General features: G+C 41.4%; 1 protein-coding gene across 1 annotated transcript in view; it reads left to right on the forward strand.

Annotated features, from left to right (window-relative positions):
• The window catches only part of LOC127571885 (multiple epidermal growth factor-like domains protein 6), a 265,342-nt gene that overhangs the window by 234,360 nt on the left and 3,718 nt on the right, over window positions 1-27,264 (forward strand). Inside the window, exons 24-36 of the mRNA XM_052018632.1 lie at window positions 2,243-2,371; window positions 3,656-3,784; window positions 3,886-4,014; window positions 11,256-11,384; window positions 12,646-12,774; window positions 15,713-15,844; window positions 16,547-16,675; window positions 21,167-21,295; window positions 22,694-22,822; window positions 23,599-23,727; window positions 24,260-24,388; window positions 25,256-25,384; window positions 26,446-26,574. Of these exons, the coding sequence (XP_051874592.1) occupies window positions 2,243-2,371; window positions 3,656-3,784; window positions 3,886-4,014; window positions 11,256-11,384; window positions 12,646-12,774; window positions 15,713-15,844; window positions 16,547-16,675; window positions 21,167-21,295; window positions 22,694-22,822; window positions 23,599-23,727; window positions 24,260-24,388; window positions 25,256-25,384; window positions 26,446-26,574 (1,680 nt within the window). The remainder of the gene's footprint in view (window positions 1-2,242; window positions 2,372-3,655; window positions 3,785-3,885; window positions 4,015-11,255; window positions 11,385-12,645; window positions 12,775-15,712; window positions 15,845-16,546; window positions 16,676-21,166; window positions 21,296-22,693; window positions 22,823-23,598; window positions 23,728-24,259; window positions 24,389-25,255; window positions 25,385-26,445; window positions 26,575-27,264) is intronic.

Below are 27,264 nucleotides of genomic sequence, written 5' to 3' on the forward strand. Positions count from 1 at the left end.
CACATCCACTTTCTCCTTTTCAGCCTGCCCTGATGGATTTCATGGCTTTGACTGTCAGCAGATGTGCAACTGCAGAAATGGTGCCAGATGTGATCCTGTGACTGGAATATGCCACTGTCCTCCTGGATGGCTGGGAGCACGGTGCAACCAACGTATGCTTATGTGGTTGGATGGGAGGATTCGGGGAGGGGGAAGGGTGGTGGGTCTTTGTGGTGCATGGGGAAGGAAGTTTTGGAAACGATTGTTGGCAGCCTCCTGTGTCGCACATTAAGTGCATACCTTAGGGTTGTTGTGAAACAAATTCGAGGTCTCAAAGGGCAAGGACTCTGAACACAGTCTTAGAGAGAGGAATGATTTATTTACAAAGACAAACGCGGGGGAAAAGGTAATGGAGGCAACACACACACACGCACCGGTGATAGCGAACGTGGGAAAATCACAACAAGGGTAAAATACACACACACACATTCACACACACTCACATACACACACACACACACACACACACACACACACACACCGAACTGGGTACAGACAATCAGGGAAAAGCAATATGATACCCGCCACCCCTTGACTCAGTGCAGGCACAGCTCTACGCTACCGGGAATACCAACTAGAACGCTCCAAACCCTGTTGAAGTGCACACCTTACCAATGGTCTCTCCAGTGCCGATCCACGGTCCCTCGGCCGAGGATGAAGCAGGATGAATCCCTCTGAGCAATCAAAGAACCGGGCACGTGTGGCACTCTTTATAGTGCTGGAGGGCTGGGGGTCCAGCCCAGATAGTTCAAAAATGCCAATGGCCCGGTGCCAGCAGGGGCTAATCGATCACAAAAGGCCAATGACCCGAGGCCAAGTACAAAGGTGCTTAAAGGGTCCAATGGTCAGGTGTGCACTGATGGGTGGGGTGGAGCCAGACCTTGATTGACAGTGGTGTGTCTTTCGACCAGGTAATGGGCAGTGCTGTCACGTGACAGCAACGGCCCTCCACAATACAAGGGTGCACTAGAATTTAGGAGCATCTATGTTAAATTTTGTCTCTCCGTGTATATCCATCACACAAGTCTCCTTTGGGTCTGTTACCATCTTCCTCACTTGTTACTTTATTTCTGAGTGTCGATATTCTGCCAGCTTTGAAAATGTCTCTGCTATTCCTAAAATGATTACCAAATTGTCAAATGCTCACTGAGGAGATCCTACTTCATACAAAAGTAAAAGGCTGCCAATTCTATAAAAACAAAGTGCTGGAAATACTCAGCAGGCCAGGCAGCATCTGTGGAGAGAGGCACAGCATTAACATTTCAGGTCGATGACCCTTCCCTCCACATGAATGAATTTGATCATCCCTGGCACCATTCTAGTAGATTTTATTGGGATACATTTTTATAAATCAGAATGCTAGTCTAAAGTAACCTTATATTTCCCTCTGATCTGAAAAGCAACTGTTCACCAATACTTTGCACCCAGAATCTTGGCCATATTTTTTCACCTGAACTACTGTCTCTTTAATTTCATGGTCTTTTATTATGTGATATGTTATCAAAATCTTTCAAAGTTCATATTCATTAACTACTATGCTACCCTTATGAGAATATTTTCAGCATTCTCTTTTATTTCAGATTTCTAGCAATTGCAGTTTGTTATTTGTTTATTCCGCACTCCTCTGTCTCGTTCATCTTCTATTTATATCTCCTCCACACAGATCAAATGTGATTAACAATCCAGGTTACCCTCTCTCAGTCGGTGCTAAAACCACACTGTCTCCGTTGGGTTGTAGCCTATCGCAGAAGTTCTTTGTTCCTCTGTTCCTTGCCCTTTCTCTGCAACTTAAAATATTCTTGTTTTCTAACACTTCCATCTCTGACAAAAGGTCCTGGTCCAGAACATAGCACTGTTTCCCTCTCCATGGACACTGCTTGCTGAGTATTTTCAGTTTTTTATTTAAGATTTCCAGCATTTTCATTTTATTTTGCTTTTTGTCAACTTATCCACTCTCTCCACAGTATATTCAGAGAATTCATAAAGGAATATCCTATCACAATGATTTAGCAGCCACTGTTTCATACAGTGCGTCATTGTTATTAAAAACTCCATCACAATGGAACTGCCGACCATTTATCAGCAGGATCATGGCTGATGATTTTGTTCTGCAATTGTTTCTATTGCAGCACAAGTTTGTGCTGGTTGCTTGACCCTGAAGTGACTGAATGCCGTACTGTGTTCTGGTTTTCTCTTTCCTCAGCCTGTCCTGACCAGCGATATGGTGGGGGCTGCAGCCAACATTGTGATTGCTACAATAATGCGACGTGTGATCATGTGACTGGCCAGTGCCTCTGTCCTTCTGGATGGACAGGAATCACGTGTCAACAACGTAAGTAACCGTGAACACGACAGGGTGAGGGAAGCTGGGCTTTGGACCTGCTGATCATATAGTGTATCCACATTGTCCTGATTGTAGGTATTGTGACCTATATCCCAGTGACTGAATATTGTCGGTCTCATTAGTGATCCCTGACTTCTTTCGTAGCCATAGACTTTCAAAGGTTGAGTTGCTGCTTCAGTGTTCCTCTGAAAACCATTCCCCAACTAACTGTCTACACCATAAAATTAGTGGCTCCCCCCTTACTGGTGAAGGGCTGGGGTGGGGGGGTGATAATGAGGAAGGGGAATGTGACGGGGGTCTTTAATTTGCTTTTCAATGGACTTTTAGCATCATTGACAGTTTAATAAGTGACTGGAGTTCTGATGAACACCATCTGCAAACTAAATTTAACTTGTCGGGCTATCTAAAAATGTCCCTCTTTGATTGGAACAATCTGACTTTTGTGCATCTTCTGTAAAATCAATCAAATAAACAATTGACAGTTTCATAGTTTGAATTTGTGTCCATTGGGCAAAAATTGAGATTGGTTCAGCCTGGACTCATAGCAGCTTAGTGGATCTGAGGAGAGTTTTCTTCCATTCGTTGTGTTGGATCTAAGTCGCATCTGCTCCAAAGTTACACAGATAAATGATTTTTTTTTAATTGGAATTGGTTTATTATTGTCACATGTACCGAGATACAGTGGAAAAACTTGTCCTGCATACTGTTCATACAGATCAATTCATTATACAGTGCATCGAGGTAGTACCAGGTAAAACAATAACAGAATGCAGAATAAAGTGTAACAGCCACAGAGAAAATGCAGTGCAGGTAGACAATAAGGTGCAAGGTCATAACGAGGTAGACTATGAAGTCAAGAGTCCATCTTATTGTATGAGGGAGCCTTTCAATAGATTTATAACAGTGGGATCAAAACTGACCTTGAGCCTGGTGGTACATGCTTTCAGGCTTTTGTATCTTCTGGTATTGGTATTGGTTTATTATTGTCACTTGTACGGAGGTACAGTGAAAAACTTGTATACTGATCGTACAGGTCAATTCATTACACAGTGCAGTTACACTGAGTTAGTACAGAGTGCATTGAGGTAGTACAGGCAAAAATAATAACAGTGCAGAGTAAACTGTCACAGCTACAGAGGAAGTGCAGTGCAGGTAGACAATAAGGTGCAAGGTCACAAGGTAGATCGTAAGGTTAGAGTCCAAAGAAAATAACATAGCAGTAGTTTTCCACCTTATCAAGTTTTATATTTACCCATTTTTGACTCCCAATAGGATGCCCTACTGGTTTCTACGGAATGAACTGCCTGCAGCCCTGCGTATGCAGGGACTCGGCCCAGTGCGATCCCGTGAGTGGAACGTGCACCTGCCCCAAAGGGTGGACTGGTATCGCTTGTGAGCTGGGTGAGCATGTGATCAGAAGTGAACTTGGAGTGAAAGCAATGCAAAAATGTTATTCATTGTGGGGGTCTGTGTACCAACCGGGCTGTGTGCTTGCTATTCAGAGTGTGAAGATGGATGGTTTGGAGAAGGATGTCAGCAACATTGCAGCTGCAGTAATGGGGGTACCTGCGACCGACGCTCCGGAGAATGCACTTGCAGACCCGGCTGGATCGGAGAAAGGTGTCAAACTTGTAAGTAAAGGTCAGGGTTTCGTATTGTTTTACTAGACCAGGGATCAAAAGGAATGCTGTTCCAAAAGGTTTGTGGTGGACCCTGTAATGGTTAGTTTGTAAGTTCTTAACTTGCTTATTTTTCTTTTAAATGTCTCTTCCTGATCTCCCTCTGGTTTCCGGACTGTTTGTGATTCTGTAAGGATCATGAAGGCATCACCTATGTTACGGACTCAGTGAAAGTCCCTTTAAGATAGAGAGTGTGTGTTTATGTGTGTGTGGGGCGTGCTTACGTCAATAGAAGATAAAGGACGTAATGACGTTGTTGAAGAAGTTAGAAGAAGAAGGAGAGAGAGAGAGAGAAGGGAGAGAGACGCCAGCCTGCTAGTTTTCTCTATCGATGGATGAGAAACAATAACTGTGTCTGCCACTGAAATCCATGTATGGAAGTTGGAAGTAATCCGGTGGGGTTCACTTTGTTGCTGACCTGTAGAAGGAAACAGGTATTTGTGTGTGGACGACCACGATTCGGATGCTTTTCGGGGTGAGGAAGTCACTACCGAGTAAACACTGGAGTGTCATTTGGGTTCCATCGTGGAACATTTGGATTTCGTATTTACCCTCCCTATGTTCTCTACATCTACGTCTTATCTTCTGACAACGGTGGTTGTTGAAGAAGCCCTTGCTCATGTTTCACCTTATGGCTTGCGGAACTGAACTTTAAGAACCATTCCGGAACTGGGAGTTTTGGACTTTGTCACACACACACGAAGAGTTTAGTTTTGGGGTTAACGTTCAAGGTTTAACATTTTTGAATTCTAACATACTAACATTCTTACTTTTATTTTACATATTATCATAAGTAGTAATTAATAAAATAGTTTTTAACACTGAATCATGCTCAGAGTGTTTCTTTTGTTGCTGGTTCGTGACAAAATTGGGGGCTCGTCTGGGATCCAAACCAAAGATTAACGAGTGTCATCTGGGATCGTTCACCAGATTGATGAGATTCGTTCGGGATTCAATCCAAAGATTGTTGAGGGAGGTCTGATAAATTCTTTCTAATTGGCTTGTGTGTGTGGAAACCAGCAACAATGGATACATTTTTGAAAAAACCCTCTCCTGGAGGATTGCAGGGGATGAGGAAGCCTGATTTGGTGAAAATTGCTGCAGAGCTACATCTTGAGGCAGTAACGCGATTTATGAGAAAGGCAGATATTCAGAGGCTGATAGCTGGCCATTATGTGGAAAAGAAGGTGTTTGAGGAGGAAGTGTTAAAACAGTTTCCTGGCAGTGAACTAGCAATTTCTGAGGCACAGGTGCAGCTGGCAAAGATAGAGGCTGAACGAGAGCAAACCCAGTTAAGGTTAGAGGCTGAACGGGAACGAGAGCTAACTCGGGTGAAGTTCGAGGCTGAACGGGAACGGGAACTAATTCGGTTGAAATTTGAGGCTGAGGCAGAGGAAAGGAAAGCCCAGATGGAAGTGAGGAGGATGGAGCTGGATAGGGAGGAGAAGGAAAAACAGCGGCAGCGTGAGTTAAAAATGAAGCAAAAGAGTTTGGAATCTGATTCTGATGATGGTTTTTCAGCCAGCAGGGAGGTTCGATTAGTCCCTCCGTTTGATGAAGATCAGGTTGATCAGTATTTCCAACATTTTGAAAAGGTTGCTGTGAGTTCAAACTGGCCAAAGAAAGGATGGGCTCTTATGGTACAGAGTGTGATTAAAGGTAAAGCTCAAAAAGCTTATTCTGCTTTGTCTGTTGAGGATGCAGCTGATTATACAAAGGTAAAACAAGCTGTGTTAAAGGCCTATGAATTGGTACCTGAAGCTTATAGACAAAAGTTTAGAGACTTGAGGAAATCTGCAGATCAAATTTATATGGAATTTGCCAATGGAAAGAGAATATGTTTTGAACGATGGTGCATGGCTAAAAATGTGGATGAGGATTTTGGTAAATTGAAAGAATTGATATTAGTGGAAGACTTTAAAAGATGTGTTCCAGCTGAGATGACTACATATTTAAATGAAAAGGGAGTGGAAATTTTACAAGAAACTGCTAGGTTGGCAGATGTTTATGCTTTAACCCATAAATCCAAATGGGGACAACCTAAAACCTTTCAAAAGAGTTATAAGGACAATCCAGGTAAACCGGAGATTAAATTGGGAGGTTATCAAAAAGGGAAGGATGAAAAGAAGCCAGTGCTGGAGAAACCTGTTGAGCGTACTTGTTATTACTGTAAGAAACCTGGCCATGTGATATCTAATTGTGCCCTTTTGAAGAAAAGGAAGGAAGCTGTGCCCAATGCTTGCTTTCAGGCAATTAAAAATCAAAAAGGTTTAGGAGATGTTGTTAAAGATCAGTCCTTGCAAGAGGTAAAAGCAGAAAAGTTGGAGGAGGTGAGAAAGGAATTCCGTTCTTATGTATCAGAGGGTTTTGTTTCACTGAATAATGAGTCACCCCAGGTGCCAGTGAAAATTCTTAGAGATACTGGGGCTTGCCAATCTCTCTTGCTGGACAGTGTTTTAAATTTTGGTGAAGAAAATGACACTGGTGAGGTAAATCTAATACGAGGCGTTACAGATGACACCATATCTGTCCCTTTACACAGGGTGATTTTAAAGTCAAAGTTCGTAGAAGGACCAGTCGAGATAGGGATAAGACCTAGGTTACCAGTGGAAGGAGTTTCTTTGTTATTGGGAAATGACCTTGCAGATGGAGAAATTGTTCCTGTGGTACGGTTAACAACCAAACCAAGGATTGATGAGTCTGAGAATGATCCAGATGTTTACCCATCATGTGCGGTGACTCGAGCTAGAGCTAAAGAATTAGCCAAGGCCGACAGTCCTGTGCAGCCTGAAGTTGTTCCCTGTGACAGTCCTAAACAGGAAGAAAATTATGATGCCTTGTCTGAGACTTTTTCTGTCTTCACTGAGGATCAACATCCTTGTAGTGAGCCTAAATTTAAAGATTTGTCTTCGTCGAGGAAGGAATTTATGGTGGAACAGACAAAGGACCCTGAGTTGACAGAATTGAAAGAAAAAACACAACTCTGTCATGTAAACATGCTAAAGCCTTATTATGAAAGAGATTCAATTGTGGCCTTGGTGAGTGATGTGAAGGTTGTTTCTAGAATGCCTGATGTTGATGTTGAGGAAGGCCAGTTTAGACCAAATATTGTTCCATCGAAACTAAAAAACCAAAATATCCTGGAGAACCTTGAAACGAAGTTGGACCATTTACAAGTTTCACAAAAACAACAGATGAGAGAATTAATTTTAAAATTTAAAAATCTGTTCCCAGATGTTCCAAACAGAACATCGATAATTACCCATGATGTTGATGTTGGGGATGCAAAACCAATCAAACAACACCCATATCGAATGAATGTGGAAAAAAATAAACTTGTTGATCAGGAGATAAAATACATGTTGGAAAATGATATTATTAGACATTCTATTTCAAACTGCAGTTCGCCCTGTGTTATTGTACCTAAACCTGATGGAACTGTTAGATTTTGCACAGATTACAGGAAAGTGAATGCTGTAACGAAGTCAGATGCTTACTCTATTCCTAGGGTGGATGATTGCATAGACAGAGTGGGAAAGGCAAAATTTCTTACAAAGATTGACCTATTAAAAGGGTACTGGTGTGTTCCATTAACAGATAGAGGAAGGGAGATTTCTGCCTTTGTAACCCCTTCTGGATTGTATGAATACAATGTTTTGCCATTTGGAATGAAAAATGCTCCGGCAACATTTCAAAGAATGATTAATTCAGTGATTCATGGGTTAAAACATACAGATGCCTACATTGACGACTTAGTGACTGGGAATGATACTTGGGAAGATCACATCTCTGCGTTAGAAAGGTTGTTGAAAGACTTTCCAAGGCTAACCTTACAGTTAACTTGGCTAAAAGTGAATTTGGCCATGCCACTGTGACGTATCTTGGTTATGTTGTAGGTCAAGGCAAGCAAGCTCCTGTTCAGGCAAAAGTTCAAGCAATATCTGAGTTCCCTATTCCCACAGGTACGAGGACTGTTAGAAGATTTTTGGGAGTGGTTGGATATTATCGAAAATTTTATAAAAATTTTGCTGATATTGCTCTTCCCCTAACTAATCTTCTGAAGAAGGGAGTAAAGTTTGTTTGGACAGATTCTTGTCAAGAAGCATTTGAGAAGCTGAAAGCCATTTTATGCTATCATCCTGTGCTCAAAACACCTGACTTTGAAAAGCCATTTTCATTAGCAGTAGATGCCAGTGATGAAGCTGCAGGAACTGTGTTGTTGCAGAAGGGTGACCTTGATGATATTGACCATCCTGTAGCTTACTTTTCAAAGAAATTTAATGAGCATCAAAAGAATTATTCCACCATAGAGAAAGAATTACTGTCGCTTGTTTTAGCCTTGCAACATTTCAGTGTATATGTTTGCACCGCTCAGAAACCATTGACTGTATATACAGATCATAACCCATTGGTGTTTCTGAGCCGAGTCAAAAACAAGAACAGAAGGCTGTTAAACTGGAGTTTAATTTTGCAAGAGTTTGATCTCATGATAACTCACATTAAAGGCAAAGATAATGTGATTGCTGATTGTCTTTCCCGATGTTAAATGGGAAACATGTATCTGTACTAATCTGATAGTCTGTAGTTGTGTAGCATGATAATTATTAAAATTACTAACTGTATGCGCGGTTAAATTTTTCTTGGGAAAAATTTTTTTTTTAGGTGGGAGGTGTTACGGACTCAGTGAAAGTTCCTTTAAGATAGAGAGTGTGTGTATGTGTGTGTGGGGCGTGCTTACGTCAATAGAAGATAAAGGACGTAATGATGTTGTTGAAGAAGTTAGAAGAAGAAGGAGAGAGAGAGAGAGAAGGGAGAGAGACACCAGCCTGCTAGTTTTCTCTATCGATGGATGAGAAACAATAACTGTGTCTGCCACTGAAATCCATGTATGGAAGTTGGAAGTAATCCGGTGGGGTTCACTTTGTTGCTGACCTGTAGAAGGAAACAGGTATTTGTGTGTGGACGACCACGATTCGGATGCTTTTCGGGGTGAGGAAGTCACTACCGAGTAAACACTGGAGTGTCGTTTGGGTTCCATCGTGGAACATTTGGATTTCGTATTTACCCTCCCTATCTACGTCTTATCTTCTGACAACGGTGGTTGTTGAAGAAGCCCTTGCTCATGTTTCACCTTATGGCTTGCGGAACTGAACTTTAAGAACCATTCCGGAACTGGGAGTTTTGGACTTTGTCACACACACACGAAGAGTTTAGTTTTGGGGTTAACGTTCAAGGTTTAACATTTTTGAATTCTAACATACTAACATTTTTACTTTTATTTTACGTATTATCATAAGTAGTAATTAATAAAATAGTTTTTAACACTGAATCATGCTCAGAGTGTTTCTTTTGTTGCTGGTTCGTGACACCTACAAAATATAACAGGTGCAATTATATGAATTCTTTTGGAATTTATCAGAGGGTTGCATTAAATGAAAAGATTTTCATTATTTTTGCCAGCTCTAGAGTGAGTTCCCCTGTCTTTGGGTAGATGTTACAACATAACATTTGTTTGAAGAAGAGAAAGGACTTCTCTTGATTGCCAACATTAATGGCTCTATCACACAACCAGTGAACAGGTTGATCCCTTGAACCTTTTCAAGATACTCCTCGGCTGCAGCTTTGTTACACCTCCTGGCAATTTCCTTAGCAAAATCTCCTACCTTGTATCAACACTTTCTCATCAACACTAATTTTAAACTTTCCCACCATCTACCTTAAGCTTGTGTACCATGTGGATCCCCTTAACCTAACCACACACCTCAGAGGTCTGTAACTGAGCAGTTTTTCATTTCTGTGCTCCTTCATAGATCCCCCTGCCCCACACAATAATTGGTAATTGGTTTATTATTGTCACACGTACTGAGATACAGTGAAAAGCTTTTATTTGCGTGCCATCCAGACAGATCATTCCATACTCAAGTATGTTGAGGTAGAACGAAAGGAAAAATAAAATGCAGAACATACTGTTACAGTTGCAGAGAAAATGCAGTGCAGGTAGACAAATAAAGTGAAGTGCCACAATGAGAGATAAAGAGTTTATCTTTTAGCGTACGAGAGGTCCATTTAAGAATCATAACAGTGGGATAGAAGCTGTCCTTGAGTCTGGTGGTTCGTAATCTCAGGCTTTTGTATCTTCTGCCTGACGGAAGAGGGGAGAAGAGAGAATGACTGGGGTGGGAGGGGCCTTTGATTATGTTAGCTGCTTTCCTGAGGCAGCGGGAAATGTAGGAGAGGTGGTTCCCATTATTGTCAATTTTCTCTCGTAGAGAAAGTTATATTCATCTCACCCTCAAACTCTTTGAGGACCTGTGTTTTGATTAACACCTTGATTGACTCTCCCACAGCCACCTTGCCCTTCTCATATGCTGGAGCTACTTTGGCCACCCCTACAAACTCAGTAAACAAAAACAGTTGTGAGTCCAGATGTGCTGGGCTGCCTGACTACTGCTAGACTGACATTGCCAGATCTGGCTATGCCCCTGCCTCCACTAGCCCTTTACAATAAATGCCAGGCTTCAATCAGTTTAGTTTCTCCATCAGGCTCCCTTTGATCTTCCTCCTTGGGACCTGGAGACTCCACTTCCTTTGATGTTACAGCTCAGTTTAGCAGTCAAAATGCAGAATGACACACTTGAGTGTAAGCACTATGGTGTATGAAGTATATTCATGGAGAAGTGGTATCAACAGCTCAACACTTCGTTGCTGTGGCATGCTCAATTCTCTCTCTCTCTCTCTCTCTCTCTCTCTCTCTTCCCCCCCTTCTCCCCCCTCCCTCCCTCTCACTCTCCCTCTCTCTCTCACTTTCTCTCTCTCTCTCTCTCTCTCTCTCTCTCTGCCCCTCTCACTCTCACATTTCCTCATACACATACCCAGAGTCTTAGTTTTTCCAGTCTTTCCATTTCCACCAGCCATCTTGCCCTTTTTGCCCTTTTCATATCTTGCATTTCCTGCCAATCCCACCAGACCAATGATATGGGAGTTGTCACCCCCAGACAAGTTATCTGAATGTCAGTTTCTGCTTTAAAACTGAGTGTAAGCACTACGTAAGGAGTACATTCATGGAGAAGTGATGTCACCAACACAACACTTTGTTCCTGTGCCTGAGATGGAGCCAACCTTTGGTGAATTGGCCTGTGGTGCCAATATTAAAACTGCTTTGTCCCAGTTCAATGTCTGATTTGGTCTTCTAGCTTGCCCAGCAGGATACCACGGAGAGCACTGTGAGGAAAGATGCGAGTGTGAAAATGCCATTTCCTGCCATCATGAGACTGCAGTTTGCCAGTGCGCCCGAGGCTGGCGGGGGAAGAGGTGCGACAAACGTAAGTGATGGCCTGGGGTGTCCACAGAGTGGGAGATCCACTCATTAAATTACAGGGCAACCTTCAGAATAAAGTAAAGTTTGTCTAGACCACAGAGAGTGTGAGTGGATATGTAGCCATATTATGTCAGTTAGAACTATCGAGGTATGGTTTGCAGCAACTGCTTTTGGTGATATTAGCCTATTGGCGGATAAATACAAAATCCGAACACCAGGCTCTGTTAGTGAACATAATCTAAGATGCTGGTAAATTAGCTGACATTACCATGTCATATATAGGGCCGGATTTTATCATTGCCAAACTATTGGCATTTCCCATCATTTGCACCATGGAACTGACACCATCTTTGGGATTTTTGTGCCTGCATAATTGAATGCGGAAATGCTGACATTGCTGTCGACAGTTCAGTGCCCCTCCATGGGCTGCCTGATTCTGTAAGTTTCTCCACTGTTGACAAGGGAAATCAGTGAACTGATGGAAGGTTCAGATATTCATGCACTATTCTCACTATAAATCATCCAGAAAGTGTTTTTTTTTTGTGCAGCATATAGCTTAAGTAAATTTCTAAAATTAATATGCAGCAAATTCTCTGGCCTTGCATTGAAGTTAAACAAATATCTTGAAATGTAACAGTGTTTAAGACAGCAACATATTATTTCTAACAAGTTAGTGATACTTCATTTTCAATCTTAATCTTGCATGTATGTTCCCATCTTTTATTCATACTTTGTAATTAATAATAGATTATATAGATAATATGTAGATAATAATAATAGATAATAATAACTAAAACTTGGAATTTTTACTCCCTGTTTTGGTGTCTATAGCTGGTCGGCAGAGAACCTCTGAAACCAAGACCTGACAACAACTGACATCAGCTGTGGGGGTGGGGGTGGGGAAGGTGGGGTGGGGGGGTGCAGGTGGCTTTCTTCCAAGTCAGCAGCAAGTACCGTTGTTTCACTGCTGGCCATGGTCTTCGAGGCTCCGTGGTGTGCCTATTCACAGAGCAAACAGTGAAAATCGAGTCAGGAGTGATCTTCTTGAGGTTGAGATAAGTGAATGAAGATAAACTCCTCATCTATCTAAGCTTTCGATGGCTGAAAAATGCTGACACTTAGTACCTTGAAATGAACTTACTGCACCTTGCAACTGTCATATCAGTAACCACAAACCTTTTGAAGTTAGTTATTAACAGATAAAAGTTTCTGATTTAGTTGAGATCCCCTGACATGTGTTTGACATTGCTTTATTTCTCTTGCAGCCTGCCTGCCTGGTTACTATGGAGAAGACTGTGACCAGAGATGTGAGTGCTTGCCTGGCATTGCCTGTAACCATGTGACCGGAGAGTGTGGTTGTCCTGCTGGATTCACTGGCAATGGTTGCGAAGAAAGTAAGGATTAAATCCAAATCAGTAGAAAGCCACGGTTTTCGCTCCTCGAGCTAGTGTGCATGTACTTGATGGATGAGGAAATTGTAAACTTTGTAGAAAACTTACAACACAAAAAGAGGGCATTTGGCCCATTTTGCTTGTGCTAGTTGAAAAAGAGCTACCCAATCAAATTCACCTTCTGTCACTAGTTCTGTAGCCCTGCAGATCACAGTTCTTCAAGTACTCATCCAAGGACTGTCCAAATGTGGTGAGTGTGTTGCTTCTCCTACCCTTTTGGGCAGTGAGTTCAAGACCCTCCAAATAGAAAGATATTTCCTTATCTCCTCTCTAATCTTTTTACTAATCAATTTAAATCTATGTTAAATGAAAAACACGATGATGCTGAGTTCCTCCGGCATCGTCATGTTTTTCATCTGGATTCCAGCATCTGCAGTCCTTTATTTCTGTTAAATCTATGTTGCCTGTTTTTAAATTCCTCTGCTAAGGGAAATAGATCCTCCTCCTTTACTTCACCTGGGCTCTCATAATTTTATACACCGTTGTGTTGAATTGTATGAGATCACAAGAGGCCAACGTAGTGTAAGTAAGAAAGCAATCTAAGGTTATTCAATCATTCCTCATTGAGTCCTGGCAACATCTTCGTAAACCTCCATAACCTCTCCAGTGCAATTACATCTTCCCTGTAATGTGGCCATCAGAAATGTACGCGGTGCTCAAGCTGTGATGGATAGTGACATGTCTTGAGTTTTATGGCAGTGAAAATACCTCACTCTCTCCCTTTCTCCCTCCCCCACTCTCATTGACTGAGCAATTAAACAAATTCACAAATAAATTCCCAGAAATACAAGGGAATCAGGAGTCTAATGAAGAGGAAAATTTGAAGAAATGAGTATTACAAAAGGAACAGTATTGGAGAAGTTGACTGGCACTCTGAGGGATGCGCATAGGGTTTTTGAGGTGATTTTGAGAAGTTGAATGGCTGGGCAAATACATGACAGATGCAGTGTAACATGGATAAATGTGAAGTTATCAACTTCAGTAGCAAAAACTGAAAGGCAGAGTGTTACTTAAATGGTGATAGATTGGAAAATGATATACAAAGGGATGCAGGTCCTTGTGCACCAGTCACTGAAAACAAATATCAAAATGAATCAAGCAGTTAAAACGGCAAATGGTACGTTGACCTTCATTGTAAAAGTTTTCAGCACCAAAGTGAGGATGGCTAACTACAACTATACAGGGCATTGGTGAAATTGGTTTATTATTGTCATATGTACCGAGGTACAGTGAAAAACTTTGTTTTGCATGCCATCCATACAGATCATTTCATCACATCAGTGCATTGAGGTAGTACAAGGGAAAACTATCAGAATGCAGAATAAAGTGTTACAGTTATAGAGAAAGTGCAGTGCAGGCAGACAATAAGGTGCAAGGCCATGATGAGGTAGATTGTGAGGTCAAGAGTCCATCTAATCCTACAAGAGGTCTGTTCAATAGACTTATAACAGTGGGATAGAAGCTGTCCTTTAGCCTGGTGGTACATGCTTTCAGGCTTTTGTATCTTCTGTCCAATGGGAGGGGGAAGAATGTTCTGGGTGGTGGGGGGAGGGTCTTTGATTATATTGGCTGCTTTACTGAGGCAGCAAGAAGTGTAGACAAGAGTCCATGGAGGGGAGGCTGGTTTTTGTGATGTGCTGCTGAGCTGCGTTCACAACTCTCTGCAGTTTCTTGCGGTCTCGGGCAGTGCAGTTGCCGTACCAAGGCGTGATGCATCCGGATAGGATGCTTTATATGGTGCATCTATAAAAATTGATGAGGGTCAAAGGGAACATGCTGAATTTCTTTAGCCTCCTGAGGAAGTAGAGGTGCTGGTGGAAATAGAGTCTTCTGTACAGTTTTTATTTCCTTGCATATACAAGCCCCTGAGGGAGTGCAATGAAGGTTCACCAGACTGATTCCTCGGATGGCTGGACTCTCATTTGAAGAGAGATTGGGTTAACTAAAGCTTAGAAGAATGAGAGGGAATGTCACCGAAGTGTAAAAAAATTCTGACGGTGCTAGACAAATGGGATTGCAAGGAAGCTGTTTTCCCTGGTCGGCGACCTCTAGAATGAGGGGTCACACCCTCAGGATGTGGAGTAAGACCTTTATGACTGAGGTGAGGAGAAATTTCTTCACTCTTGAGGATGGACAGCCTGTGGAGTTTTCTATCACAGAAGGTGGTGGAGGTCAAGTCACTGAGTATATTTACAAAGGAGGTAGATGGATTGCTGGACACAAAAGACCTCAAGGGGTACGGGGAGAGTGCAGGAATGTGGTATTGAAATAAAGTATCAGCAAAGATCATATTGAATGGTGGAACAGGCTTAAAGGGCTAGGTGGCCTGCACTTGTTCCTATTTTCTATATGTCTTTATATGTTTCACCTTTTTCTGCCTTTTCCTAATAGTAAGATCTACATTAATTGTCCCTCAAACATTAGGCAGTGGGTGACATTTGGCCCAGCACTTGCAGTCAGTGGCAAGCCACCAACATTAAGCATGGACCTAAGATTAAATTCCACGTTTTGCACTGTGCAGCTTGCCTGTTAGTTGAAGGGTGGCAATTCTCAGCTTATTCCCATATCTGGCTACAATCTAATGTATTTGATGAATAGTACTGACCATCAGCTAACTCACCTTTTTCATCTGATGTGTGCTCAGCTTTCAGAGGATGACGATTCGAGGTGTTTTGTATCTGGGCACTGTTACTTCTTTTTGTTACAAGGGCACAAGAAAATAGGAGTCGAGTAGGAGGAGGCCACCAGGCTCCTCAGTCCTGCCCTGCCTTTCAATATGATCATGCCTGATCTATGCCGACTAATCACTGTACTGATGCTGGTGTTTTATAAAGAAAGTGGGAGCATTTCCACTTGCTGACTTCTTCTGCATTCCTTCCAGGTTGTCCTCCGGGCACCTATGGGCAGGACTGCAACCAGGTGTGCCAGTGCTCAGGAGTGAATGAAGAATGCCATCCTGTTACTGGCCGCTGTACCTGTCTTCCTGGCTACCATGGGGCACAATGTGATCTCCGTATGTATTCAATCAATTTGCAGAATTGATCCCTACCTTGCAGCAATCTCTGCATCTTCTGGTCTTCCTTTAGTCTGTAGAAATCAGCTTGCAAAATCATTAAAATGACAGTGCTAAGTGTTCACTTATATAATAATCCACCCCAAAGAGTAATTTCATTATTTATTGCTCCAATACTGTACAATTTACTTATTAAGAAAATATTAAGTTAAAATAAACAGATCCTTTTTAATAGTTAATATAGTTATTGAGTCTGTGTTACACCCTCATAAAATTCGCAATTACAAAATTTACTTGTACAAACTTATAATGATCAGTTGTATCAGCTGTATCTATGGCAGAAACTAGACCATTTTAGCATTCAATATAAACCAGTCAATAAATAAGCCTTTCCTTTAATCTCTTTTGTATATCTTTGTCAGGTTAAAGTTCTCAGGCCAACTAAAAATGTTTACAGAGTGCTGAGTATGCCTTATGGGCAAACTAACCTGTGGTTTTAATGTGGTCAAAAAATGATTCTATAAAACTGTTCAGCTATTGTGTTTGAGCTGTAATTCCACATCCATTTGAAATATTAGAGGCATCATTATTGAAGTTGAATGAGTGGCTCACAAAATAACCAATGGCAGCAGGATTTATTTATTGACTGTGTCCATGTAAAGTGAAGTGAAACCTCTAAGAATGAATAGACTTGCCTTTCAGGATGTCCGGAGGGAACCTATGGCCCATACTGCCGAGAGAGATGTAAATGTCAAAACGAGGGCCGGTGTGACACGGTGACTGGAACCTGCAGCTGTCCTCCTGGATTTATTGGAGCTGATTGCACGATTGGTGAGTTCTACAAGTCCTAAACGCCCAACAGGAGTCACTCATGAGAATAGCAAGTGGCAGAAATTAAACCAGAACATTTTTTTTGTAAATGATTGTGCTATAGTGAAAACGTACATATGATGTATTGGCTGGGCCAAGACTTGTTTATTTAAGGTCTTCATTGACAACACCAACCATTCTGACGTAGCACATTTAACATAATTTATGGAGCTCCCTCCATGTCGATACCATCAGGCAATTCAAATCAATTACAAAACAGACTGGACACGAGGTAAGTCTCCCTTTATGTAATGTCCAATGAGCTTTAATTTCAGAAAACAGGTCTGACCATACCAATGGGACATCATTTGGAATCGTTGTGTCAAAGAGCGTGATTTTTTTTGTCTGCTACCACTTCAGTTCAGAGACGACATGGCATTGCTGCAAATACAGGAGAGAGGATGAAGTGTTACGGGTTTAATTTTGAATAGATTGACTTTGTATCACATCACTGGTGTAGCCTTGGGGGCACTTAGATCAAGGAATAGAAATTCGTCCTTTTCAGGTGATATAGCAACTGTACTTTTAGAATCGAGTTCTATTGAACGCAATGGAACTTTTAGAATCGAGTTCTATTGAACTCAATGGAACTAATTTACAAAAGCAAAGTACAATGCTCAGAGGTGCTACGTTTTGCATTTAGTGCAAGTGACTGAGCACAAAATTCTACCTCCATAGCTCTTTCCAGCCTCGACCAGATACCTGTTAATCACATAGGCTATGAGTTCTCTATTTTGGAGTCACCTTTTTAGGAAGTTTCTCTGAGTTAAAATGGTGGAAAGATAATGGCAAGTCCTCAACACGCACCACTGACTTCCAAATAATGATCAAACTTATCCAGATAACCAGAAACTCCAATGGACAGCCAGCTTTCCATCGAGCTGAGGGTGGCCATGGCAACAAAGTGGGGATTGGGTGGGAGTGTGAGAGGTGGGTGGTGCAGAAGCCCCAACTGCTCACCAGCAAAGCCGTAGCCCCTTCCTCACTAACAACTGTCAAAGCTGTCAGCAACTTTGAATATGTTTGACATTCAAAAGTAATCAAAAACTATTAAAAACATTTTATAAAAAATCAAGGATAAAATGCATGTACAACTGCAACATTTAAAAACATTTATGAAAATTCTCCAACAATTTAAAATGCAGTGTAAATGAACTCTCTCAATTCCTGGATGCTGCCTCCCATCTTTAGAATAAATGGGATGACCTTCCCTACTCCAGGTCCAACGTGGCAGGGATGTTCATGGTGAATGGTGGGGAATTACTGTAACTTTGTACTCCTTGTTGAATCTGCTTTTGGAATGGTGTTGGGAGAACAGAAAGGAAAAGGTGTCAGCAACGTTGGGATCTTCATATCTGCATGGATGTCCCAAAGCTGATCACTGTTATATGAGGAACTGTCTTCAATTATATTGGGATATGAAGACATTTCCTTGCAAAATCTGAGTAAATGTATTAAATTCATTATTAGATAGGATATTCTGTGTCCAATAATAATACAGGCTGGAATAATCTCTCTGCTCAGGGTTACCTGCCAGACTCGTATTAATAAGACTTTTACAGTCATCAGATGGCAGAGAATTCCAGTCCAATACCATGAGGTAGATTCAACCCAGGTGCTAAATTGGAAGTGACTTGGCCTGGACTTAGCATCACTGACTTGAAGATTTGCTTAGCAGAGAGTCGGAATAAAAACTGGCTGCAAAAGTTTGAAGTCCCTGCAGCATCGATTGCCCTTATTTCAGATGTGACTTTGAATTTGGTGCCATCTTCAGGGCATTCAGCACAGTAGCAGCATCAAGCAAGTGGATTAGTCAATTAGTTTGCAGAATAAGTAAGCGTAAAAGTTGGATATAAAAAAGGCTGATAATTTGTTTAAATGAAAGGGATATAAAGATTGGGATAGCTGATTCTTAGGTGTCCCTTGAAGTGAGAATGATTTGCTTCCATTCCAGTTCTCTGGGCTAAGAGGTAACTTGTGAACCCAATGTTGGATCAGCAGACTCAGCTGTAGGTGGTGCTTGATGGGACAGGTTTAGGGCTGGGTTTTCTGGGATGTTGTGCGCTCCTTCTGCTGTTTGCATTTGGCCACATTTTAGAATCATATAGCTCAAAAACAGGCCCTTCAGCCCATCACGTCCATGCCAACCTTTTATTCCCCATCTACACTTATGCCATTTGCCCACAATAGATATCTTTATTAGTCACATGTACATCGAAACACACCGTGAAATGCATCTTTTGCGTAGAGTGTTCTGGGGGAATTAGGTCCTCTGCCTTGCCTATTAAGTTGCTTATCTAAATGCCTCTGAAATGTGGTGATTGCATCTGACTCCACCACCTTCTCTGGCAGTACGTTCCAGATATCACCCACTCTCTGTGTAAAACACTATCCCCTCAGATCTCCTTTAAAACTTCTTCCTCTCACCTTAAGCCTGACTTCCGATGCTATGTGGAGTTTGTGCATTCTCCCTGTGACTATGTGGGTTTCCTTCAGGTGCTCCAGTTTCCTCCTACGTCTCAAAACTATGGGGGTTAGTAGGTTAATTTGCCAGTATAGATGAGTGGTAGAATCTGGGGGGAGTTGATGGAAGTTTGGGGAGAATAAAATGGGTTAGGGAAAGATTGGTGTAAAAATGGGTGCATGATGGTCCGTGCGGACAGTGGGCTGAAGGATCTATTTCTCTGCTGTATCTCTCTATAATTCTATGACTATTCGTTAGGGGAAGTGTATGTTGCAGGCCAGACCAGCATTACTTTCTCATCCCTCATTCCTCTGTGGCATTGTGAAGGTGTTGATGAGCCACCACCTTAAACTGCTGCAGTTCTTCCAGTGAGTGCTCTCAGGTAAGGGGTTCCAGGATTTACACCCAGTGACGGTATAGGAATGATGATATATCTTAAAGTTCGGACACTGTCGGACTTGGAGGGGAACCTGCTGGTGTCGGGGTTCCCAAGCACTGGCTGTCCTTACCCTCTTGAAGTAGCAAAGGCCAATTTGTAAATGAAAATTACTTGCGTATTGCTTCAAAAAGTTTCTCTGGCATTGCAACTAGCAAGGAAATACTTATCTGTACCTGCCACCTGTTCTCAAAGAGCAGTGCATCCAAGGTCAGTTTGGAATTAAACCTGGACATTGAAATGAGAGTCATGAAAAGAATAAGCAGCAACTCTTGTTCTGCTCGCCACTAATGAACAAAATATACATCCCAGGGTTTTATTTCAGATGAGTTGAAATCTTTCTTCTTTCCCGCCTACAAATCAATAGTGTGCTTGTAGAGTTGCTGTCTCACAGATTTGGTGACCTGAGTTCAATCCTCTGTGCTGCCTGTGTAGGATCTGTGCATTCTCCCTGTGACCACATGGATTACCTATGAGTGCTCCAGTTTCCTCCCACAGCCCAAAGACATATGGGTTGGTTGGTTAATTGGCCACTGAATTGCCCCTAGTGTAGGTGAATGGTAGAATATGGGGGTAGTTGATGAGAATGTGGGGGGTATAAAATGGGATCAGCGTAGGACTAGAGCAAATGGGTGCTAGGTGGTTGGGGTGGGCTAAGGAACCTCTTTCCATGCTGTATGTCTCTGAGTTGTTATTTAAACTTTGCTTCCCCAACAAGCTAGACCTTCATTACTACACCCATCTTGTATATTCCAAAACACCTGGATCAGAATCAGATTTATTATCACTGTCTTATGATGCGAAATTTGTTGTTTTGTGGCCTAGTGTTATCTCACCTGTTCTCCCAGCTCCTGTGTCAGTTTTGGCTCAGTTGTAACATTCTTCAGAAGGATGAAACCTCATTAAACTTGCTCACAGAACCTGACCTGACATTTCATTGGGAGAGTGCTGGACTGTCAGAGGTGTTATCTGTTGGCTCTGTTGTTTATCTGCCTTCTCAGCTGGGCGTTACGACGAGTGGGCAGGGAGCATGCTCGGTGTCCTAATCAGTATTTATTGCTCGGCCAGTGCCATTAAAACAGATTGTTTGATCACTTATCTCCTTATTGTTTGTGAAACCTTGTTGTATACAAGCTGGATCCTGTACTTGCCCATATTAAACCAGTATTTATGATCCTAAAAGCACTTCACTGGCTGCGAAACACATCTGGGAGGTGATAATGAGGTTTTTTTTAAACAGAGAGGACTAAAATATGATAACTAGTTGTACAGATTTGAGGAAATGTTTTGAGGATTGGCTGTTGGTACTTTGCTGGAAAGTGTTGCATCTCACGATCATTCCAATGTCAAGTAAGCCACCTGCGACCCATCCAGTGACCCCCTAGTCTGGGAGCAGAGCATTGCATAACTAACTCCAGCAATGGTTTGATCAAAGGCATAACACTGATGACTCTGAACTAATTTGGTGAATATGCTAATGTTAATTCACACATATGTTAATGTCTAAATTTCATGATATACATTTTCAATGATAAATATTTTTCCCATCCAGCTTGTCCAGAAGGTTATTACGGGAAAGACTGTATGAGGCTATGTGACTGTGGTAAAGAAGGTCGATGTGACCCTGTGACAGGAAAATGCCTGTGTCGGTCAGGTGCAGTGGACCCCACTTGTCAAAAAGGTACCATGAGGCTTAATAATAGTCAGAAGTCACTAGTGTGCAATATGATTTATATTTCTGCAATTTGTTAATGGGGAAAATGTTCTAAAGATTAATCTAGTGTGATATATGTGTGCAATTTATTTATTATAACACCCACTAGATACTTCCTCCAGGGCTGATGGCTCAAAAACTGGAAGCATCATTTCTGCTCATCAAACAAAGATGATATGAAACCTGGGGACAATCTTCATACTGTGATTGCTCTTAAAGTTATTACAGCACTCTCGGATTTTTCAAGGTCTGCCTTTATATTGTAGACAGTTAGTTGCTTCATTGACCTAAATTTCCTGTTATCCTTGAAGTTTTCTGCATACCAACATGGGTTTGTTTAAACAATGAGGTTTGGCTTGTATCAGACACTCTAAAATGCCTTTAAAATCTAGCAAGACATAAGGGAGATTCTATAATGAAGAATATAATGGAGGTTTTACATTGAACATGAAGCATGACATTCAGACACCTTATGAGTAATTGTTTCTGACTGAATTCTTTAAATTTAAAGCTAAAAAAAATTCTTTTTTAGCCTCAGGAGGCTAAAGAAATTTGGTTTGTCCCCTTTGACTCTCACCAACTTTTACCGATGCACCATAGAAAGCATCCTATCTGGATGTATCACGGCTTGGTACGGCAACTGCCCTGCCCAAGACTGCAAGAAGCTGCAGAGAGTTGTGGACACAACCCAGCACATCATGGACACCAGCCTCCCCTCCTTGGACTCTGTCTTTACCTCTCGTTGTCTTGGTGTAGCAGCCAGCATAATCAAAGACCCCACCCACCCGGGACATTCTCTCTTCTCTCCTCTTCCATCAGGTAGAAGATACAGGAGCCTGAGGGCACATACCACCAGACTTAAGGACAGCTTCTACCCCACTGTGATAAGACTATTGAACAGTTCCCTTATACAATGAGATGGACTATAACCTCATGATCTACCTTGTTGTAACCTTGCACCTTATTGCACTGCACTTTCTCTGTAGCTGTGACACTTTACTCTGTGCTGTTATTGTTTTTACCTGTACTACATCAATGCACTCTGTACTAACTCAATGCAACTGCACTGTGTAATGAATTGACCTGTACGATCGGTTTGTATGACGAGCTTTTCACTGTACCTTGGTACAAGTGACAATAATAAACCAATACCAAGTGTTAAAATAAACAGAAAATGCCAGAAATCCTCAACAGGTTAGGCAGTGTAATTGGAAAGTGATTCTGTTCTTGTGTGGGTGTGTGTTTCCCCACAGATTCTGTCTGACCAACGAAGTATTTCCAGCAGCTTCCTGTTCATATTTCAGATTTACGGCCTCTGCAATGTTTTGCTTTCATAGCCTTCACTTTGCTTTTGGTTTTGTGCAGGTTGTCCAAAGGGAAGATTTGGACAAAGCTGTCTGCAAGTCTGTACCTGTCACAACAATGGAGTCTGTAACCCAGAAGATGGAACATGTTCCTGTGGACTTGGATGGACTGGTACTCATTGTGAGAAAGGTATACTCAATGATTACAGTAGCACTTTTGTTACATGATGTTCCAGATTTTGGAATGCCCAGTAGTTGGGGCACTGAAGTTAATAAATCATTGCAACCTTAATTGCAATTGTAGCTGCTACAAAGAAAGATAAACTAGTGATTATAAGGGTCATTTTGGAAGAAGTGAAAGGTTTCTGTAGAGGAGTCCTGAATAAATCTTATGTAATGTAGTTCACGATGATTTTTGAGTGTTATAATGAGATAATATGAGATATAAAACAGAATGTTAGAGCAAGTAATGGGGAATATGTTATTGTAGTATTACAAAGAAGGACAACATTGGTAATCAATGTTATATTGAAGAATGTGGTATAAATTTCCGAGATTGAGTGTGGAGGAAAGAAGGTTATATTAGGTTTACATTAAGGGGTTGATGCATCTGCAGTGCAATCTGCAAGATGAAGTGGTATTAACCACAGGGTCTGGATCAAATGAGGTATGGAGCAATGGTGAAATGACTTCCCCCTGACGTTGCACTTTAAAGCATGAGAATGGTGGGTGATGCCAGGAATATTGGGCTATGCTGGGAAAGATGGGAGTTTTTGGGAATGATTGACAGTCCTGGGAATGTTGGGATTGAGGCGCAGTTCTGAGAATGTCTGGTGGTTTGGGGACGGTGGGTGACAAAGGGAATAATCCTGGAAATGACGTCTGAGGCTGGAAGCAATGGGGGGCAGGGGGTTCCATGGAGCTATTGATAGTTTAGTGAAGAACTATATTTTGTTTGTGTGACAGAATGTCTTGCTGGAAAATATGGAGCTAACTGCCAGCTGGAATGTTTGTGTTTGAATAATGGAACCTGCGATCGGTTCACCGGCAGCTGCCAGTGTTTGGAAGGTTTCTATGGTCCTCAGTGTGAACACAGTGAGTAGACTCACCTTTTACATCATTTTCACCCCAGTCAAACAATATGCATTATGTGAAAACTGTGGTTTACAAAGGTTTGCTTTGAGGTGTTGTGATGTGCAAATGTCTATCCAAACTTGCATGGTGATGTGGAAATGATTAGCTTATGATCTGTGCCATAAGAATCACTCTCCTAAAAGTTTTTCTTTCAGGTTTCATAATATGAGATGAAGTTAGCAGTCAGATGCTTTTAAAACAACTTTCTATAATGCAGGTTTAACACTTGCTTACCTTTATAACATTAGTCATCAATGTAAATTTTGTTTGACCCAAAGAGCTTGCTGTGATCAAGACTTCAGCCCAATTGTAATAAGCAAACTGACAAGCTAATGCACAGTTACCCCTAAGTAAGGGTGCCCATGCCAAAATATTAAGTTTATGAAGCATTCATGGTATTACTTCATACAACATAGTAGAATGATGATGAGAAGAGGTTTAATGTTGGTTGAGGATCATTTTGACCATTGCATTTCATTGGTATCTTTCCCAGGTTGTCCTCTGGGCTTTTATGGCTTGGTCTGTGCTCACTCCTGTGACTGTAAGAATGGTGCTGCTTGTGAACCCATCACAGGCCATTGCATCTGCCCACCTGGCTACCAAGGTGACTACTGTGAAAAAGGTAATGGTTCTTATGAGTCTTATCTCATACTGCTACTGATCAGGTGAACCTCTAATGTAATGGGAACAGGGTTTAAATTGGGCAATATGTTCAATAATATGTGAGAGAGGGTTAGAGACAGCAATTTAACCATGGCATTTGGTTTACTTTTTGCCTTATGATCCTGCAGATAACGGGGGAGTGAAATAAAGGCTTCACTCTAACTGGACAATTCTAAGAATTGATGGAACAATGGGTTGATTTTTATCTGGCAGTACCCTAATTGGGAAAAATAAATGTCCTCCTTCATTTATGCTTCCAGTTGCTCATTCCTTTGATTTTGATGGTGATCTGTCCAACATGATTAACATTCTGGCTGTGAAGACTGAAATTCTACCTTTTAAATGGGAATGGGATATTGCTTTGAAGAAGGGATTTAGGTGAATCCTAAATGAACAACTACCTTTAATGATCTCTAGTACCTTTTGTTTTTTTTTAAATCCTATATCATTTGGTTATTTTCTTTCTCATTTCCTTGCCTTGTCTCCCTCACACATGTTTGTACAGGCTCCCAATCTCACTCACACCTATCTCTCCTTCACTCGATATGGTCACATACAAACAAAGCTAACTCATAAAATCCAGAAGATAGGGCAATGTTAGAGGTACAAGCTAGTCGTTGATAGTATTTTATCCTTAAGGTAAGGTTGGGCTTTTTTAAAAGGAGAGAGGTACCTTGATGCTCCACACTCTCATGCTCTCTTTTAAAGCCTAAAACAATATGTCATCAAAAGTTAATGAGAAGGTTGATATGAGGGTGAGGGATGGAGGTGGTTGCATGAATTTTCCATGTACTAACATGTAACCATTACTTTGTTTGTATTCCAGCTTGCGACACTGGATACTTTGGGGACAGATGTCAGAAGATTTGTGACTGTGAAGGCATCACATCATGCCATCCTGTAACAGGGAAGTGCTTCTGCCCACCTGGCAGAACTGGAGATCGATGTGATACAGGTGACAATGTTACTGTATATTCATTGTTCTGGCATTTAATCTAAATAATAATAGACTACATTATACCACTCATTCTTTTGTAGTTCCCCGGTGTACAGAGAGATTTAGCTTTCAATTGTTTGAAAGCAGTACAGTGTCTTTTTGAAAAGATTTGTCGTCCAATGGATAGGAATGAATTCATTGTCAAAATCCTCATTAGCTTTCATGGTAGATAGTCGCTCCATTATTTCCTGTGGTAGGAGACTGAATTACTTCATACAGAGACGAAGTGCTGAAATGGTTGAATGCCATTCACAGGCCTGGAATGGTCAAAGGCAGGAAAGTTCATTTAGCAGACTAGCAGAAGATGATTAGATTACATTCAGATGTTAGGAGATTGTTCAGGAAATTCCAGCTCTTATCAATTAGTGGGCTATGGTTCAAATCCAAGCTGTGCCCACCAGAACTCAACTATATTGTCAATAATCTAATGAGTTGGCATTCTGCAAGATCATAATTGAACCTCATACTTAATTCAACACTGGAATATCAAATATATAATTGAGTCTCCAGTCAGTGTTTTGGCTTCACTTGCATTCCTTTATGACTTGCTTGTCTCTTGCTTTTGATTCAGCCACTAATCTGACAGGAGTTGAGGAAAAATGTTTCCACCCCCATGCAGTGGAGCTGCCTAAAAGGCAAAGCTAGAAACCATTGTCACATTTAAAAGGTACTGGGAAGGGCACTTAAAGCCATAATCTGTAGTGTTATAGACTGCAGGTGTGAGTGGAAACTAAATATCCATTTTTTTTGCTAGGATGGACAAAATGGGCTGAATAGCCTCCTAATTTAAGGATGTTTGAATCATAAAGCAACTTTGGAAAGATCCATTTTGCTTTAGAAGAGCACCAACAATTTTCCACTAAATTATTTTTGTTGTCTGATAACACTCATATGTTGAACAATTTTCTTCTGAAAAACATCAGCATTCTAATTGCTGGAATGTAAAAGAAATTGGATTTTCTGTATAAATAAAGATTTACAAGCAGATTTTAAAAATACTTTAATTTATTCTCTTCCAGAATGTCGACCGAACCGATATGGGCCTAACTGCTCCTTGACCTGCCATTGTGCAAACAAAGCTCACTGTAACTCTCGTAATGGAAATTGTGCATGTCCTTTCCAATGGATGGGGCCAACCTGTGAAGAAGGTACAGTAACAGTCTGGTTAACATGACAGCAGCCGATCATGTTACCGATCATGAGTTTTGGCTAGATGGAAGTAATGTTTCACGAATATATTAGCATTCTTTGAGAATATAAATGAGCAGGATTACAGAGGTGAATGAGAATATGTATTATATTTAGAGTTCCAGAAGGCATTCAGATAAAGCTTACAGCATAGAGCAAGGGCTTATGGCATTGGTATAACATCCTATCATATAGTGATAGAGCACGGAAACAGGCCCAACTGGTCCATGCCAATGGTCTATTCCCACCTAAGATAATCCTGTTTGGCCCATATCCCTCTAAACCTTTCCTATCCAAGAACCGTTTAAATGGTGTTAATGTATCTGCCTCAACCACTTCCTCTGGCAGCTGATTCGATATACTGACCACCCTCTGGGTGGAAAAAGTTGCCCCTCGGGTTCCTATTAAATCTCTTCTCTTAAACCTATGCCCTCTAGTTCTTGATTTCCCCAACCCTGGGGAAAAACTGTGTGCGCTGATTCTATCAATGCCCCTCATGATTTTATACACCGCTATAAGATCACCCCTCATTCTCCTACGCTCCAGTGAAAAAAGTCACATCCTGCTCAACCTCTTTCCATCCCAGCAACATCCTCGTAAATCTCCTCTGCATTCTTTCCAGCTTAAAGGCATTTTTCTGATAGCAAGGT

The sequence above is a fragment of the Pristis pectinata genome, chromosome 6 (assembly GCF_009764475.1).
Source record: "Pristis pectinata isolate sPriPec2 chromosome 6, sPriPec2.1.pri, whole genome shotgun sequence".
Taxonomy (NCBI): Eukaryota; Metazoa; Chordata; class Chondrichthyes; order Rhinopristiformes; family Pristidae; genus Pristis; species Pristis pectinata.